This window comes from Triturus cristatus, chromosome 2_2 (genome assembly GCF_964204655.1).
Source record: "Triturus cristatus chromosome 2_2, aTriCri1.1, whole genome shotgun sequence".
Taxonomy (NCBI): Eukaryota; Metazoa; Chordata; class Amphibia; order Caudata; family Salamandridae; genus Triturus; species Triturus cristatus.
The window spans coordinates 292090238-292106931 of NC_140582.1; the positions used below are offsets into that span (position 1 = coordinate 292090238).

Genomic DNA, 16694 nt, shown 5'->3' on the forward strand with positions numbered 1-16694 from the left:
AGGACCACTGTATTGAGTTTAAGCTTTTCCACAAGTAAAGCATCAGGCATACTGTCATAGCATTACAGAAGTTTACAAAATTACAGTTGGAAAAATAGACTTCTATCTCTCCTATGAGATCATAACAAAGATCCTCACAGAGTAAATCTTCTATAACCATGTTTTTTCACAGGAGGTAAATAAACCAAAACACCGCCAAACCTGTGCCTTTTACAGTAATCTGTGACATTCCATGTACCAAAATGCTTACCTTTCTTTTTTACAGAGTAATAACAATCCACCCTTAAATGGATTGATGTTAACATTTGCTTTTCACCATAAATACACCAGGCCTACTGTCTTTATTGTAACATTTCATAATAAACAGAAAAGGTATAAAGCCATGATCATTGGCTTGCCACCATAACCAATTCAGTCCTGCAGTACTGAGTGTCAGCATTGCCACAAGCTAAAAATAAGCAATATAAGCTTTTTAGTAGAAGCACACAACTTTGGCCCAATCATACACTGTCTCTGGGAACCAACATGTGGATGGAGCCTAAATCCCTCAATCAGTAGTAGTTTGAAAACTCTTTTTTTGCTGATCGCGTGTAAATTACTTGATTGTGTGCTACAGTTAAAAATGTTAATAACAGCAGAGGTTTTCTTAAAAAAAGGTTTTAACTTATTTAAAACAGCTTTAATATTTAGATAATTTATTTCAAGGAAGTTTGAGTTATGGCTGCTAATGCCTCAATATTTATTTTAATTTAATATGTGATGTATTGTAATGTAATATTTGACTTAGGTGCAGAGCTAGTCACTTTAAGGGTTAGAGTGCAATAGTTACCATTTTTATCATTTAATTCAATTGAATGTGATATATTTCAGCGAACTTCATTTGTATATGTTCATGGATTGGGTGCAATTTGGTTTAGGGTTAACTTTTTAGGGTTAGGAGGCATATTGCAAGGATTATGAAAAGGGGCAGGGTGTTCTTTCAGGTTACTTTGAAGGTAATTATTTTGGTTACGGGAGGTGTGAGGCAGTGGAGACAAAGTTCTAGATGATATGGTGTTAATGCGATAGTATGTTGACGTCACACATTTGTCTGTTGAAAAAATTGGTAAATTGGAGTTCTGCTCTCCCTCCCACCAATAATTAAATTGCCATTGGCATGAATCGTTTTTTGATCTGTCGTGGTTCTCACAAAACATATATTTTCCTTGCATGCTGCTGATCCAGCTCTAACTAACTCAACCAACCTTTCATTCTTTTGATTGCTGCATCCATCCTCAGGCCGTCTTTTTTAATTCGCGCTTTAAGTACTTGCCCAAAGTTGCCCTCCCCTATCACATCTTGAAACTTGATGTCGTTCCACTCCAGGACAGGGTAGACTTTAGGGTCTTGGCCGTTTTTGGCCTTTCGGAGGTGGCTGCCGGAGTTATACTGCACAGCTGGCTCGTCCCGCTGCAAAAAAGAGAGATATTAGATGGGGTGAAACTTGCATAAACACCGACCCGTATTACAAAGATGTAACAGGCCTACATAGAAACTACAAAGCACGCCAACGTCACATTGATTCTACAGTGTGTACTTCCAGCTCCACCTGACTTATTGTGCATTAGCAACCTCCTCAAATAAGAAGCCATGATAAGAGATTAATTTCTGTTGCGTTTTTGTAGCTTCAGATAAATATTAAATGCACGCTTTGCTCTTCACGGCCATTGTATGAAATCCCTAACCCCTTCCAGGTGGCGAGTCCCATGCCCTGCTCCCTCTGCCCTTTAAAAACCGACTGCGCGCTTTTATCTTAAATCACCACTGACAACTTTCTTTGGGTGCCTGAAAAGGTCGCAGTTTATTCATAAAACAACAATTTATACATTTAAATTGTTTATGGTTATGTACACATTTCATTTTAATGCATGTCACTTCTTTGTTCTTTAACATTTTTGCATTCTGGACTCAGCCTTCTCAATAACCTGGGAGGAGAGGGACCCCTTTTAGGCTTCCAATTCACGGGTCTAGGCTTCAGCTTGCTACCGATTTAGAGGGTGTCCATCTGGACCTTTCCGGGCCACAAGTTCCGCTCCGCTCGCCCTGTGCCCTTTCGTGGGCCCTCCCTTCTCCCAGAGGTCCCTGCCGTGTGGCATCCCAAGGACCTTTCTTGAGCCTCTACGCTACTTTCTTACAACTGAGTCCTTGCTCCTTTCTTCTTCTGAACCCCTGCTGTGAGGCATCCCAAGGGTCCTGCGGGAGCATTACTTCTAATTTTCTATGGCGGCAGGCCGCCCATTGGGTCCCTCAATGCCCCTGCTGAGCAGCATCCCAAGGACACTGTGAGACCCTTCCATCCACCTTCTAGTGAATTCTTTTCTTTTTTACTACTTCAGCTGGTTTTGCTCTGCTACCCCTCCACCTCGCGGCTGCGATGCCTGTCTCTTAGGTGTGGGTGGGTGGGAATACTCTTCTCCTTATCCGAGGGTGGATGTGTGAGATTTGCTGGGCTGTATGCCCCTTTTTATCCCCCTCTCGCTCTCTTGGCTCGCCCCCTGATTGGGGGGGGGTTCGCCTTTACCGATGGGGGCCAATCCTGGCCCCCGCCGGCCTAGCCTATATGTTAATGCGAGGGGGGGGGCCTCCCGCCTCCAGACGGCGTTTTGCCCGCGCCTCTATGAGGTCCGGCTTCATCTCCCCGGCCCGGATCCTTACCCATCTTATTTTGATCAAACACCATATGACAAAAGGACATCCCGTCTAGTAGCCCATAATAGACCAATCTGACATCATTACCAATACCAAACTACTCTTTTTTTAAATAACAAGCCTCTATATGTTCAAGACATATGCAACGAGCATTAGCAAAGGCAATAGGCCTGGCCTTGACAAGCTGGTGGGATAGTTAATATTATTTTGTATGTAAAATCATGCCACCAAAAATGAAAAAAATAAACACAAATTGCCGTGGAAGCCAGAGGCTTTCAAGAAAAGTTAATTTTGTTAAAGAAATTAACCGTTGTATATCATTTTTTCAGATTTGTACATGTGATTCTTGGTAGGCAGGCACTGTACTTAGAACAAGAATAGAAACGATTTTTAGCTTTAATGTACATCATAGAAAATAACGATTCTTCTTGGTGCAACTGAAAGCTTTGATTGGCTTTTAATTATCGGAACCCAAAAACATAATTTAGAATCACAAAAATGACTAATAAAATAAATATAAAGACTTGAAAGAAAAAAGCACTGGCAATGTAAATTATTGACGTAGCAGACCTTGCACTGAAGAGCACTTGTTTTTAGGCAGATGTGCATATGTGATCAGGCAAATGCCATTACTCACAGAACCAATGGCTAAAGCGACTGACTCATTGCCCCATGTGAGTGGAACAAAATGTGAAAGACAGTTGTAGAGAATAATGGAGAAACAGGGCTCACCCAAAGCCCATCTTTGCAAAACAAGTAAAACCCACCTGCTTCAACATACCATGCTCCAACATACCATGCCCCAACCCTTGCATCAAGGTTCCCTTCCAAAATGGCATTATGTATCAAAGCAGATTGTTTTCCAGGATATTTTTTGTATATTGTATTACACTAAGCAATATTAAGTGACCCCTCTAAATCGGCAAGGCCCCCTATATAGTAAAGGAAATTCCTATACAATTGAATATAATTAATTAAACCAACTGTTAGAAAGTGGGTCTCTTGTTGAAAGAGGTATGCACCCTGTCCAAGTGGGGACCAAAATCTTAGTCAGGGTAAGTCAGTTACACACTAAACATTAACCTGTGTTCACCCTCTGGTAGCTTGGCACAGAGCAAGCAAGCTTAACGTAGGAGGCAATGTGAAAAGTATTTAAAACAGTAACACAATGAAAACACCACAAAAAGACTTCCCATGTAAAACAAGACCAACATAACAAAAAAATCCAATAAGTACAACTGGAGTCATGAATTTGAAAAGCTAAAACTGGAATGAATTGCTTAAAGGCATAAAGCACCAACCAGGGACATCTGATCGCACATGACCAGGGTAAATCCAAAAGTTTAGGCTGACAATAATGGAGCGTGGGTCAGATACATGGACCAATCTTGTCCCGCTAAAATAGGGCCTTGTTGGAGGATGCGTCGACGCCAAGGGTGAAATGCGTGGAGCAGGGAGGCTGGTTCTGATCCTTAGGATCCATAGGCGATGCGTCGTTGTCGAGCCACACACGCGCAGATGTGTTATCGTCAAGCAGCCTGAGATGTAGGCGATGTGTCGTTGACGAGCGCTGCAGCTGGCGATGCAATGTCCTTTAAGTAGATGGTGCATCATCGTCGAGCCAGGCACTTGGCGATGCGATCTCCTCGAGGTAGGTGATGCGTCGGTTCTGACTGGCGCAATGATAGTGATGTGTGAATTTTGCAGGTACAGCACAGCAAACCCCACTTCCAGGGGCCCAGGACTGGATGGGCACCACTTGGCAGGGCAGGACTCACTGGTGTCAGAGTCCAGAGGCTGTAGCAGGGTTGTTGGAAGTCTTTGATGTCCCTGAGGCTTCAGAACAGGAGGCAAGCCAGCAAGCCATTGGAGTCACTTTCAGGCCCGGACTGGCTGTAGCGGGCATCGGGAATTTGCCTGGGAGGCTTGAAGGGTTGGGGCTGGTTTTGGAGCGGTGGGGGCCAGTTTTGTTACTGGGGGCCTGGTTTCCATTGATATTGCAATATTGGCCCCAGTAACAAAAGCAGCAGTGCTGGGGGCTGGTTTTATTAAACTAGGGATGGGGGCTGGTCCAACAAATTTGCCAGGGCTGCTTTGGGTTCCCAATCCAGAACTTTAGTTCTGGGGATGTAGAGATGAAGGTCCATGCCTTCTCACTCCCAGGCAAGGAGGACAGCAGGCACAGCAAAGCAGGAGTTCATCAAAGTCCAGCAGAGTCCATGAGAGTTTTAGTCCTTTAAGCAGCACAGAAGTCCTTCCTGGCAGACTTTCCTCAGGTCCAGAAGTGTACTGAAGTGGTGGTGTCTGAGGTCTAGTACTTATACCCAGTTGTGCCTTTGAAGTGGAGGAGACTTCATAGAGAGACCTTTGAAGTGCACAAAGTCCTTGCCCTTCCTTCCATGGCTCCAGACTCATTACAGGGGGTTATGCAGCTCTTTGTGTGGTACAGGCACAGTCCATTCAGGTGCAAATGTCACCTCCTCCCTCCCATCCAGCCCAGATGATCCCTCAGGATGTTGATGGCCCATCAGTCAAACCTAAGCTCCCTTTGTGTGTGGCTGTCTGGAGGAAATGAGCAAAGCCCAGATGTCACTCACCACAGACGTGTATTCAGAGACCGGAAGAAGGTACGGAATGGTTAATGTCAGAAAATGCCAACTGCAGTGCATTTAATTTAAAAGTAGGACATGAAATAGAAAGAAATAGTCCCTTCAAGAAAAATACAGAAGACTTCTACACTGCACCGTGCCCTTGGGCTATCCATGGTTTACTTTTGGGATGATTTATGTATTAAAAAGGAAGGTTTGGGCCTGGCAAGATGGTTATCTGGCTATGGCAGTTTAAAACTGCACACACAGCTCTGCAGTAGCAAGCCTTAGACATTTTTATAGGGCTACCGAAGTGCGGAGCACAATCAGTGCTGCAGGCCCACTTGTAGCATTACATTTACAGGCCCTGGGCATATATAGTGCACTTTACTAAGGAGTTATAAGTAAATTAAATATGCCAATTGTGGATAAGCCAATGTTACCATGTTTTAGGGGAAGAGCACATGCACTTTAGCACTGGCTAGCAATGGTAAAGTGTCCAGAGTCATAAAGCCTACACAAATGAAGTCAGCAAAACAGAAGGCAGAAAGTCTGGGGAAGCTACGCCAAGGATACCAGGTCTAACACCAACCAGTTCAGATGTACTGAATAGTCACAGTTACACCCCTGTGGAGTACTACACTGCACACAAGTTATAATTAATTGAATAAATACATAAATCAACTACTAAGTTAACGTTCTTTATTTTGCCCTGCTGATAAGAGTTTATACAGGGTTATTATTGTATAATTTGATGCATGTTTATAACTCAATTGTCTTGCTAAGATTTTCGAGCTTGGTTATAAATCTGTATTTGTGATATTAAAAGGGAGAATAAACACCTCACTCTTGGAAGGGTTTTTTCAACACTTAAGTATGCCTTCATAATGCTTCTTAAAAGATTGTGGTCTTGTTGTGATGGATGGGATGTTGAGTGGCTGCGATGTTGAGTGGCTGCGATGTTGTGAAATGTGAACGGTAGAATGTTTGGGTGCATGTTTGAATAAAGGAATCAGTTTAAGGTTGACTCTGGAATCACCTGGCACTGGTTACTATCCCTCCATGTATTTATTTATTTATTATCAGTGGTGGCTGGTGACATTCAAAAGTGGGGAGCCGTAAAATTATTGCTGTACTGCCGTATGGCGAGCAAGCATAGCGAGCTAGCCCAAACACCTTAAGGGGGAATCAGTGGTGTAAGCAGTGCTTCAATTGTGCTAGTGGTTGGCGATTGTTTTGAGCTAAAAGCTATTTTTTTTTAATCTGCAGATTATGCCGCTGATGCTGGATTACGGTGCAAATACGCCAAATCCATAATTATGAAGAAAATATTGCACCCACAAAACCATATAATTCCAATGGTTCTGCCCGCCACTGATGCATACAAGTGAAAGGCTTGAAATCAGTCGCCCTCCTGTAGCTCTCGTCTGCAATTACCCATTACAGGCAATGTTCGCCAAGGGCACAAAGTGCACCTAGAAAACAGGCCCAAATTACCCTTTCCCCTTCACCTACAACCAAACTGCTCTTTTTACCACAAACTAGACCTTCCCAACATTGCTCCCAAACCCCTAAACCCATTCCCAAAACCCTAGAACACCCCAAATTACCATCCCAAAAACCTGCATTACCGCGAGCTTCACGAGGCCTAAAATCGCATCAAAACGCACTTTGAAACTAGGCCCAAAACACCCCTTACCCTCCATGGATTTTCTTCATAACACTTGCAATAAAAACTAGACCTTCCCAACACTCATCCCAGCTAAGCAAATCCACTCGGAACCACCTGCAACACCCTACAATCGAACCCCAAAAACATGCAAAACTCACGTTTAACATGGGCTCCTATGGCAGCGGTTTCCCTTCCTCGACTTTGCCGAAAAACACCCTTCCCATAGATTGATTTCTCCCAAACTTCCTGCACACCAATGAATTCCCCCTCCCTACCACTCACAGCAGCCCCGTTCCTGTCAAGCAACTGGAACCCCCTAAAAACTGCTTCTCCACGCACCCCAACACCGCCCATTGGATAACATTGCAAACCGGGCCTTCACATAAAATGCTCTTTTCAGCACTTCCACTGCTTCGATCATCTTCAAACTCACTGGGACACTAGTTCCACCCATTCCCAACAATCTCAGCAAGAATTACAGAAATCCATCCACTGAAACGGGGATGAATTTTCACCAAACACGCCCCCCGCAAACCCACAAACCCCCAAAATCAGCCAAATCTGGATCCACTCAAGCCAAACCACCCTCAAACCTTTATGCACTAACCTGAATCGGGCCCTGAGCCTTAGACTCCAGAAACCCTACCAAATTTCAACCCTAAGCCCTAGAAAACCAGCCCGAACCCCAACACACAACCCTAAGCCCCAAACACCACACCAAGCCCTACCACCTAACCCTACACACTGGGGAGGGGGGAGGGGGAGAGGTTCGTTAAAAAATAATTTAATTAAAAAAAAAAATTACATAAAACTTACTATCCCGCTTCTGGATGGGTCCCGGGTCCCGGCTCCCGCTCCCGCCGTCCTGCGTTTTTTCATTGCCTGCAGGCTGCAGCTCTCGTCATCAGCAAAGGCAGCCTGAGCCTCCCTCCCCTCCAGGCTCCACCAATCACAAGTGGTGAGGCGCATTGCCGCACGCCCCACCCGGGCCATTTTCTCTATGTAGGCTGCATGCAGCAGCCTACATAGAGAAAAGGGAGAGTGGGCGGTCCTGCTCCAGGGCATGGGGGGAGTGGCTTGCCCACTGTTGTGTATAGTGACTGTTTGGTCGGCCTGGGGCCGACCAATCAGTCAGTATGCATAACCGTGGGCAAGCCACTTCCCCCATGCCCTGGAGCAGGATTGCCCACCCACAACCAGGCACTTCTGCTTTCTCGTCGTGCGAGAAGGCAGAAACATAAAATGGTAGTTATTACCATTATGTTTCTGTCTTCTCGCACGGTGAGAAACCAGGGGGGGCGACACCCCCACGCCCCAATGGGGGAGCCGCCACTGTTTATTATGCAGTTTTATATAACACAAACATGATCCAAGTGGGTGTCAGGGAACTTTAAAGAGGAGCAATTATCTCTACCAAACAAGTAATTTACATAGGAACATGTACATAGAAAATTCAAGAGGGCAAGTTCAGATCTACAAGGACAGTGTCTCATCTATATTACAATACATTACATTGTATTATATTATATTATAAATACTACATTATATTATAATATATGTGAACCTATTGTTATATAAATATTTGATCCATTTTTAACTGACTTGTATCAGTTCTATCCACCTTCACATGGATGTAAAGGGATGTAACCTCAGCTCATGTGTGCTGGTCAATTATAGGCCTGACTCAACCTTCTGGGTCCTGGATCACTTCCTTGAGAAGATTGCGCCCCAAAATTACACTGAGACTTTGAAGCACACGACCTGCTTCATTCCTTTCAGTTTAGCATTGGCCAAGCTAGTGACACTGAGCGCAGCCTGGAAGATATATAGAAGTTGAGCAGAGCTAAGATGGATGACTTTCTGGATCAAGCCCTCTAGCCATGAATGAAGAGGGTTCCTCCACAAAAGCCTACCCTACTTTGAATGTGCCACTAATGAAGAAACCATCAAGAGAATTAATTTAGAGAGCTCCTCATCTCTACTGTGTCCTTGTTTGATCCTCGTGATGAACGCTATTCCCTCGGAGTTTTCCTTGGTTATTGTCAGTCAATGACAATATGCTGTACAATATTTAAAATTGCAATAGTTGTGTCTTTTTATTTTCTTAAAGCCTGTATTTCCCTAGGGAACAGCATGAAACCTCTGTCCCATCTTCAACCTCCCGTACTAAGGAAATCTTAACATGTTACTCCTTCAACTATAGACTCTTATTGATCTAGAGACTTTTCCTGATTGTCAGTTATTCTGGATTCCACCTTAACAGATGTGAGTGAAAACAGCTCTGGACATATTATACAGAGGTGCTGCCTGTCCTCATTATATTATACCTGTCAAACATCTCCGATCCAGTGATCCATTTGCTTTTTTATGAAAAAACTGAAAAGCAGCATAGACCTAAAGACTTGCCAGACAGAAATGCACAAGTCCAATTCAACCCGTGTCACATTACTTCATAGTCAAAGGACTGTGGCGTTCCATAGCGGTCAGCCTTCTCATTCCTACATACGTAGCCTGCATGGGACCACGAGCGGGAGCTGGAAGTGCATATTAAAGCAAGAGAGTTAAAACGAAGCATGACTGTCTGAAGGATGTACACCTGGATGAAAGAAGACAAAGGGATTTTAAGAGGACCAGACGGTATGCCAGTTGAAGCAGCAGCCAACTAGCCACTTTCATTAAGCAAGTTGTTGCGTCCACCCTTCCCCCTCACCCACAGTGAAAACCGCATGGACTTGATAGTTCTTTGTAAAGGTAAAACAAGACATTACAAGGAGCTAATCAGAGTGATCATCATTTCACTGCTGCTGTATTCCAACAGTTCAATTGATCTGTAGAACTACACAATCAATAGAGTACAACACATGCACGTGAAGGCAGAACTACCTTCTATTTGCAGGGATACCAGGACATCACTCCCTCTACTGGCATAGGATATATTGACTGTGGTTGGCCAACTGTATTCAGTACAAAGGTAAACATCTGCTCTACGTACTCCGGGCAGTAGGCCTAGCACTATTAACTATCAACTAGTTCCAAGATTGGAGGGAGTAAAAGCTGGTAGCTGTGCTACATTAATTTATGGTGCTAGGCTTTGAGATGGGCTTCGAGAGACTTGTCAAAATAAGTGAAGCACATACAATTCCTGCAAGCCCTTCAAACCGACAAGTTCTGAAGAACTTTTGGTGTACACCTAGTATAGTTCCTAATATCTTCTTCTTCTGAAATTCCTGACATTCAGTTGTTTGCCCTGTGCCCTGTGCCCTGAATCAGTCATTAGGATGCATGCTGGCATGATGCCCACTTCTAGGACCAACATAACAACGGAAGACTTTTTTTGTGGATTAATTTTTCTTAGAAAATTGTTTCCAGTAAATTAAGATCTTACTCTCTTTGAAATAAATCTTGATTGAGATGTACAGATGGCCTTTACCCTCCTGTTTATTAGTTGTTTGTGTCACTAAGGGTATATATCTTCATGACTTTCATGCAGCTGCACCCACTGCAGGTAAGAGTGGTGGGGCAAGGTGGGGGGGATTTTGAGAGACAACCATGAGGGAAAATTATTTTTTTATTTAATTTTCTCTCGTGGTCGTCTTTCGAAACGCCCCATTCCCCACCTGGGCCCACCGCTCTTACCTGCAGCACCCACGGCTGCTGTCATGTTTATGAAATAGTATGAAATTTGTATGTATGATGATTGCACTTAGTGGGTGGGGTGGTTGGAGTGAAGAGGGATTAAAGACCTGCCCAGTGTTAGATGGTGCGGTTAGAGTGAAGAGGGAGTAAAGGCCTGCCCAGTGTTAGAAGCAAGCTGCTTAGCTGGACCTGAGGGGACCGAAAAAACTTCCTAAGGTGCCAGTGTCCATCGATAGCCTATGAAACTTCTTTAGTTAATTCAAAATAAAATTGGCAAGTTAACTGTTCATCTAAAACTTTGGGATCATGTCTCCATTCTATGTTATCTGAAAATCCTATCTATTTTAATTCATGCACAGACCTGCAGAGGAATTGTCTAAATACAGACGGTCCAATGATTTCCAGCAAATATATCTCAGTTGAAGGGAAGGCGTGATTTCATCCTTTAGGCAATTTGGAAGACTGATGCTTGATTTGGTGCTCACAAATAAGAGAAGATTATTTGATTTTTGTGGAAAGATCCTGATCCAAAGGAGAATATAATGACCAACAAGTAGGTTGGGCCCACATTTCAAGCTTGAATGTTATTGACCTCTTGCAATTAGGATGCACAGATCACCTGCACAGATCTACAAAGAGTGCGCTGTACATAACTGACCCAATTCAATCCACCGTGGAGCACCCATTGATGGGAACTCTGTTAACCTGGTCCATCTCCATTTTGTGTATGAACTAATTCCCTCTCCTGGTATCCATGAAGCTCCACTTGAGCGTCATTATCAAATAAGTCTTCAGCCTCATGCGCCGTTAAATAGCGTACACAGGGACAGATTTACAGATATGTCACACAATGCAGAGCAGCAACCAATGTGAAAGAGAGGACCGTGTCATATCTTCAAAGATATGCTGCTGTTTCTCCCCTTGAACTGCCACTCTTTAAACCTAACATGCGCTACCCATGGTGCAAGGGTGTGTGTGCCATGTTTTTCTTAGGTTTTATACTGGAATGATACCCTTCTGGTACACAATCCTATGGTTAGACTAACTTTAAAACGTTCCCTACATTAGATGTGTGCTGCATAATACAGCTGACATGCAATGTTTTAAATGTTGGGAAAAATAAAAACATTTCTCTTTCTTAAACCCTGCCTCGAGGAAGCATTATTTTTTGATGCAAAGCCCTGTCTACGATTGTTAGTAGATAGGACTTTGCTTCAAAGTCCATAGGTGGTTGCAAAAAAACACTTGTACCACACAAGGAATGCCCCTTTGACGCAAGATAACACAAAGTGATGCAGAGCACTATTTGCATACAATTTTTTAGAAGTTTCCAGCGCAAAACAACTTTTGCTCTTGATTGTAAATAGTTCATCAATGCTTTGTGTCGGTTTCCGTCACTTTTTGTGACTTTGCATTTGTGCAAAGCCTTGAGAAATCTTCCCCTCAATGTCCAAATTGCATTATCCCACAACTTCCATCAGCTACAATGCTTTCAGAAACGTAACACTACTTGGCAATTCGGCCAGTCAATTGAACTCCATTACAAACGCACCCTCTCATTGTGCTAGACACAAATACAGGTGCGATTACACATTCACCATTCTATTGCTCATTCTCGGATTTCACTCTTTCAAATTCTGCAAGCTCTCCATATGTAAGGACGTCGCCATCGCCTTTTACTTCGGAGGTACAAATGAGGTACACACTAATCCCCAAATTTATTTGTACTTTGAAAGGAAACTAATTGCATGGTAAAGAGACTCCAGTTCCCAGAATGTGACCCAGTACATTGTACTTCACTGCTAATAATGAATATTAGCTACTTACCAAGACCATATTCTACAACTGAATTTTGAGTTATCTAAAGGTTTCAAACAGAACTCCAGGAAAGCTATGACAGACGCAGCTATGCGGGAGTATTCTTTGAAAACTGGTGTAAACTCCCATTTACATTCATGCGAAGTCATGTCAGTATGCTTAATTGTACATAGTGTGCAACTGGGCATGCCAAAATGGCTTCACATTACTGCCATTGCACTTTATTTATTTTATTTTCCTCCACAGAGAAAAGATTTTCCCTGTGGAAACCACCCATCTTCTACACCCTACCAATTTGGAGTCTATTGTCACGCTGGAAAGGGATTTACTTCTGTCCATTGACAGGCCCAACATTTCAACCGTTTTCAGGATTGGGAAAAGGTTGCAAATAGCACACATTAGTGTATCTGTATATGTGCCCAAACTTTTAAGGACATCCCTCCTCTAGAACTCACTATCTCTGTCAGTGGGCGCAGTTACTTTCATGTAATATTACAACATACTGGGACAATATTATGTGTGACAAGATAAATTTATGAAATATATGTTGAGAGAATTTGGGTTGTTGGTTGACTGGGGTGTGAACCCTGGTCAAGCTGCAACTACAATTCTTGTCAGGGTTAGGCACAAGCCAACCCTAAATTAACCTATACTAAACCCTGTGGATAGCTTGGCACAGAACGGTCAGGCTTAATTTAAAGGCAATGTGTATAGTTTTTGTGCAACACTCCAAACAGTAATAAAGTGAACATCAACACACAAAGTGAATCCCACCCCAGGTTAGAAAAGTAGAACCTTCTTTAATTCTAATAAATAAAAGAAGAATAAAACGTCAAAAATACAATCAGTAGAACCAGAGATTTGCAATTTTAAAGGTTTTAGTGAAAATAGTGTCAAAAAGCACAAAACACCAACTGTGGATATCTGGTCGTGCCGGATCAGGACAAAGTCACATGTTCAGACCAATACAGTGGAGCGCAGGCCAGCTACAGGGACCCAGTTAGGCCCGCTGAACAAAGGCAGTGTGGGCCTTGGTGATGGGTCTAATCCACGCAGCAGCATAGATGTGCCGGTTCTGTTTGGGGTTGCGCAGCAGAGGAGATGTGTTGGTTCAGCACCTTAAGTCCAATTCCAAAGTTCCAGGACTGGGGTGGCACCATTTGGCAGAGTTGACTCAGATGGCAGAGTTGAGGTGCAGGAGCAAGGTTGTTAGAACCCTGCTATGTCCATAAGGCTTCGGATCAGGAGGCCAGCCAACTAGCCCTTGGATTCCTCTGTGTTCTGGGTTCAAGAGATGCAGGTCCATTACTTCTCACCCAGGCAAGAGGGCAGCAGGTCAGCCCATTAAGGCAGCAGTTCTCCAGAGCAGTAGGCCATCAGAGAGGTAGTCCTTTCAGCAGGACAGCTGTCCCTTGTTCTAGCAGAGTATCCACAGGTCCAGAAGTGTATTATAGTGGTGGTGAAAGAGATCCAGTATTTATACCCAGTTGTGCCTTTGAAGTGTAGAGAAGTTTCTAGAGGCATACCTTTGAAGTGCACAGGTGTCCTGCCTTCCTGGCTCCAGACTAACTACAGGCAGTATGCAACTCTTTGTGTGGGGACACGACACAGCCTATTCAAGTGTAAATTGGGCTGGGTCCAGCTCCTCACTCCCACGCTGCCAGTGATGGCCCAGTCATACCTAAGCTCCCCATTGTGTGTGGCTGTCTAGGAAGAATACACAAAGTCCATCTGTTTAGTACACCCAGTCATGTGCCCCAGAGACAGGCTGCAGATACCAAATGGCTAAGGCAAATAAATGGCAACTTCTAAAAGTGGCATTTTCAAAATTGTAATTTAAAATACAACCACCATAAGTTAGGATTTTAAATTTAAATACAGCTACACCAAACATAAACTGGTTACCTGATCCATTTGGAAATTACACTTATAGGATGTAATAAGGTAATTCCAATGTTATCCTATGGGAGAGGTAGGCCCATAGGTTAAGATTTTTCTTTACTACCAGGACATGTAAAACTTAAAAGTACATGTCCTACGTTTTAAATACATTGCACCCTGCCCTGTGGGCTGTCCAGGGCCTACCCTAGGGGTGGCTGACATGCATTACCAAGCATTGGCATAGCCAATAGGTCTCGCCTTTGGGACATTATAAGTATTTAGTTATTCAGCACAATATCCTTACTGCAACAACATTAACTGATGCATGGCTAAACACTTATAAGGTCCCAAAGGCGAGACCTATTGGCTATGCCAATGCTTGTTGTTTCTTGAATCTGGCAATGCCGAATCTGGAAGGGTGTGGGCCTCTAACGAATGAGATCTGAGAGGAGCTACAGTGGTGGCTGGATAGCACAAATCTAGGCATGGCAGAGGGTTTAAAATTGAAAATGCCACCACTCTTAGTTCTAAACACTGATACAAGCAAGGTGGGATGTGGTACCACCCTAGCACTTCAAACCATTCAAGGGAAGTGGTTTCCGGAAGAACAGGTTAACTCTTTGAATTGGAAGGAGATGAAGGCAGTTTTTCATGGTCTTCTCAATTCCTCTCAGTCTCTTCACAGTCAGGTGGTGATAGTGAGAACAGTCAATCCGGTCATGAAATCCTATCTGAACAAACAGTCCGACACACGGTCCCAGTCTCTGGCGCATCTTACATATCAAATCCGCACCTGGGCTGAGAAAGGTTTAATATCTGTGTCATTACATCATATTCAGTAAAAGAACAATGTGATATCATGCAGATTGAGCAGGGTCTTCCCTCCTATCCTTGACTTTTGTGTGGCAGATCATGACTTCAAAACACACATGCCAAAGGTTTGGGACTCCCAACTAGTTCTCTTCATTAGTGCTGGGAACTCCCTTCTAGCACGTAATATCCAGTTTCCAGGGAGAAGGTTGTTAGGGGATCAATGCTGTGACATGCCTATGCCCTCCTCTACTCTTGCATGGATTCCCTCCCATTCTCTCGTTACCCAAACTGTGTAACAGCAAGGGAGCAGCGTCTGGATTGACTGAAAGACATCGCTGCAGTCTCCAGTCTTACGGAGTGACTTCATGCTTGTTCCAGGCTTGAGTGCCTAATGGATTAGAGTTAACGCCAGTGGACAGACAGTGTGGACACTATCCGCTGTTGGTCACACAAACAATCAGCTATCCCCTACCCTGAAGCAAAAGTAGATAGCACACTGTAATTTTGGAACTGGGGAAAGCCGGGACTGCGAACTGAGCAAAAGAGAGTGCTTGGTGGCGGTGGGATGGCATACAATAAAAAAAAAAATCAATTATTATAATTGAGAAAGAATGATAATGAAGAGAGGTTCAGAGATAGTCAACATTTTGGTATGTGATGCATTAGAAAATGAAGAGTGTAACTCGACCATAATTGCATATGATATTATCATCAAGGCATTGTCCGTAACGAGTTTAGAGCGCTGCTACAGATACTCTCACTGCATGGAGTCTAGCCACAGTGTGTGTTCTGAACACTGTGGATAACTGAGGCTCCCATGCCATTTGTATAATGTGTTACAAAATTGAAAGATAAAAAAAATATATATATATCTCAGTCGACAGTGCAACACCCACTAACGACCGTGGGCATACCTTTCATGCAATTATGATACACATATTAGGAAATGAAGGATTAGAAAAAATTAAATATTTTTAAGAGAACGTGAAGTTGTCCTGGTTAGTAAACTCTAAATATGTGTTTTTAACTGACACTAGCGAGCTCAAAGTGAGACCTTTGCAAAATCAGATTTCGAGCACAAGTGGCATCAGTACCTGATTCTAGATGCAGAGTTGAGTGAAACTCAGGAAATGTTGCCAGGCAGGTGCTGGGAAAGCACATCACAATTATGGGAAGCATGCAGTTTAAATGTATGGTTAAAAATGCCACTGCACGTATTCTGATTCAGACATTCAGGATGTTGCACAACTACTTTTGTTTGGTAAAACCAAAATAAACAATTCTGGTAATTTCACACGGGCAGTTTCTTGCACCTGTAAAATGCGTGGGATGCAATTTGGTGCAAGGTGGTCACCCTATCTAAAACACCATAACCTTCGCCTGATCGCCTAAAACTGGAAATAAGCATCTAATGTCTTTACCAAAACTTATATGGTTACATCTTTTAAGCAAGAAACTGGGGCAAGGGTTATGCAAGCACTCCAGATATACAATAAATTTGTATAGCACAGGATACTATGGAAACATTAAATGCAACATATTATATAAACTGTAATGAATACACGAACTCCGGCCCCTTTTCCTTGTCTCTCCTCTCT

The 16694-nt window shown here is 43.3% G+C and overlaps 1 protein-coding gene across 1 annotated transcript in view; it reads right to left on the reverse strand.

The window, feature by feature from the left end:
- Positions 1-16694, reverse strand: part of TEK (TEK receptor tyrosine kinase) — a 542264-nt gene that overhangs the window by 128867 nt on the left and 396703 nt on the right. Inside the window, exon 15 of the mRNA XM_085641331.1 lies at positions 1245-1449. Within this exon, the coding sequence (XP_085497457.1) occupies positions 1245-1449 (205 nt within the window). The remainder of the gene's footprint in view (positions 1-1244; positions 1450-16694) is intronic.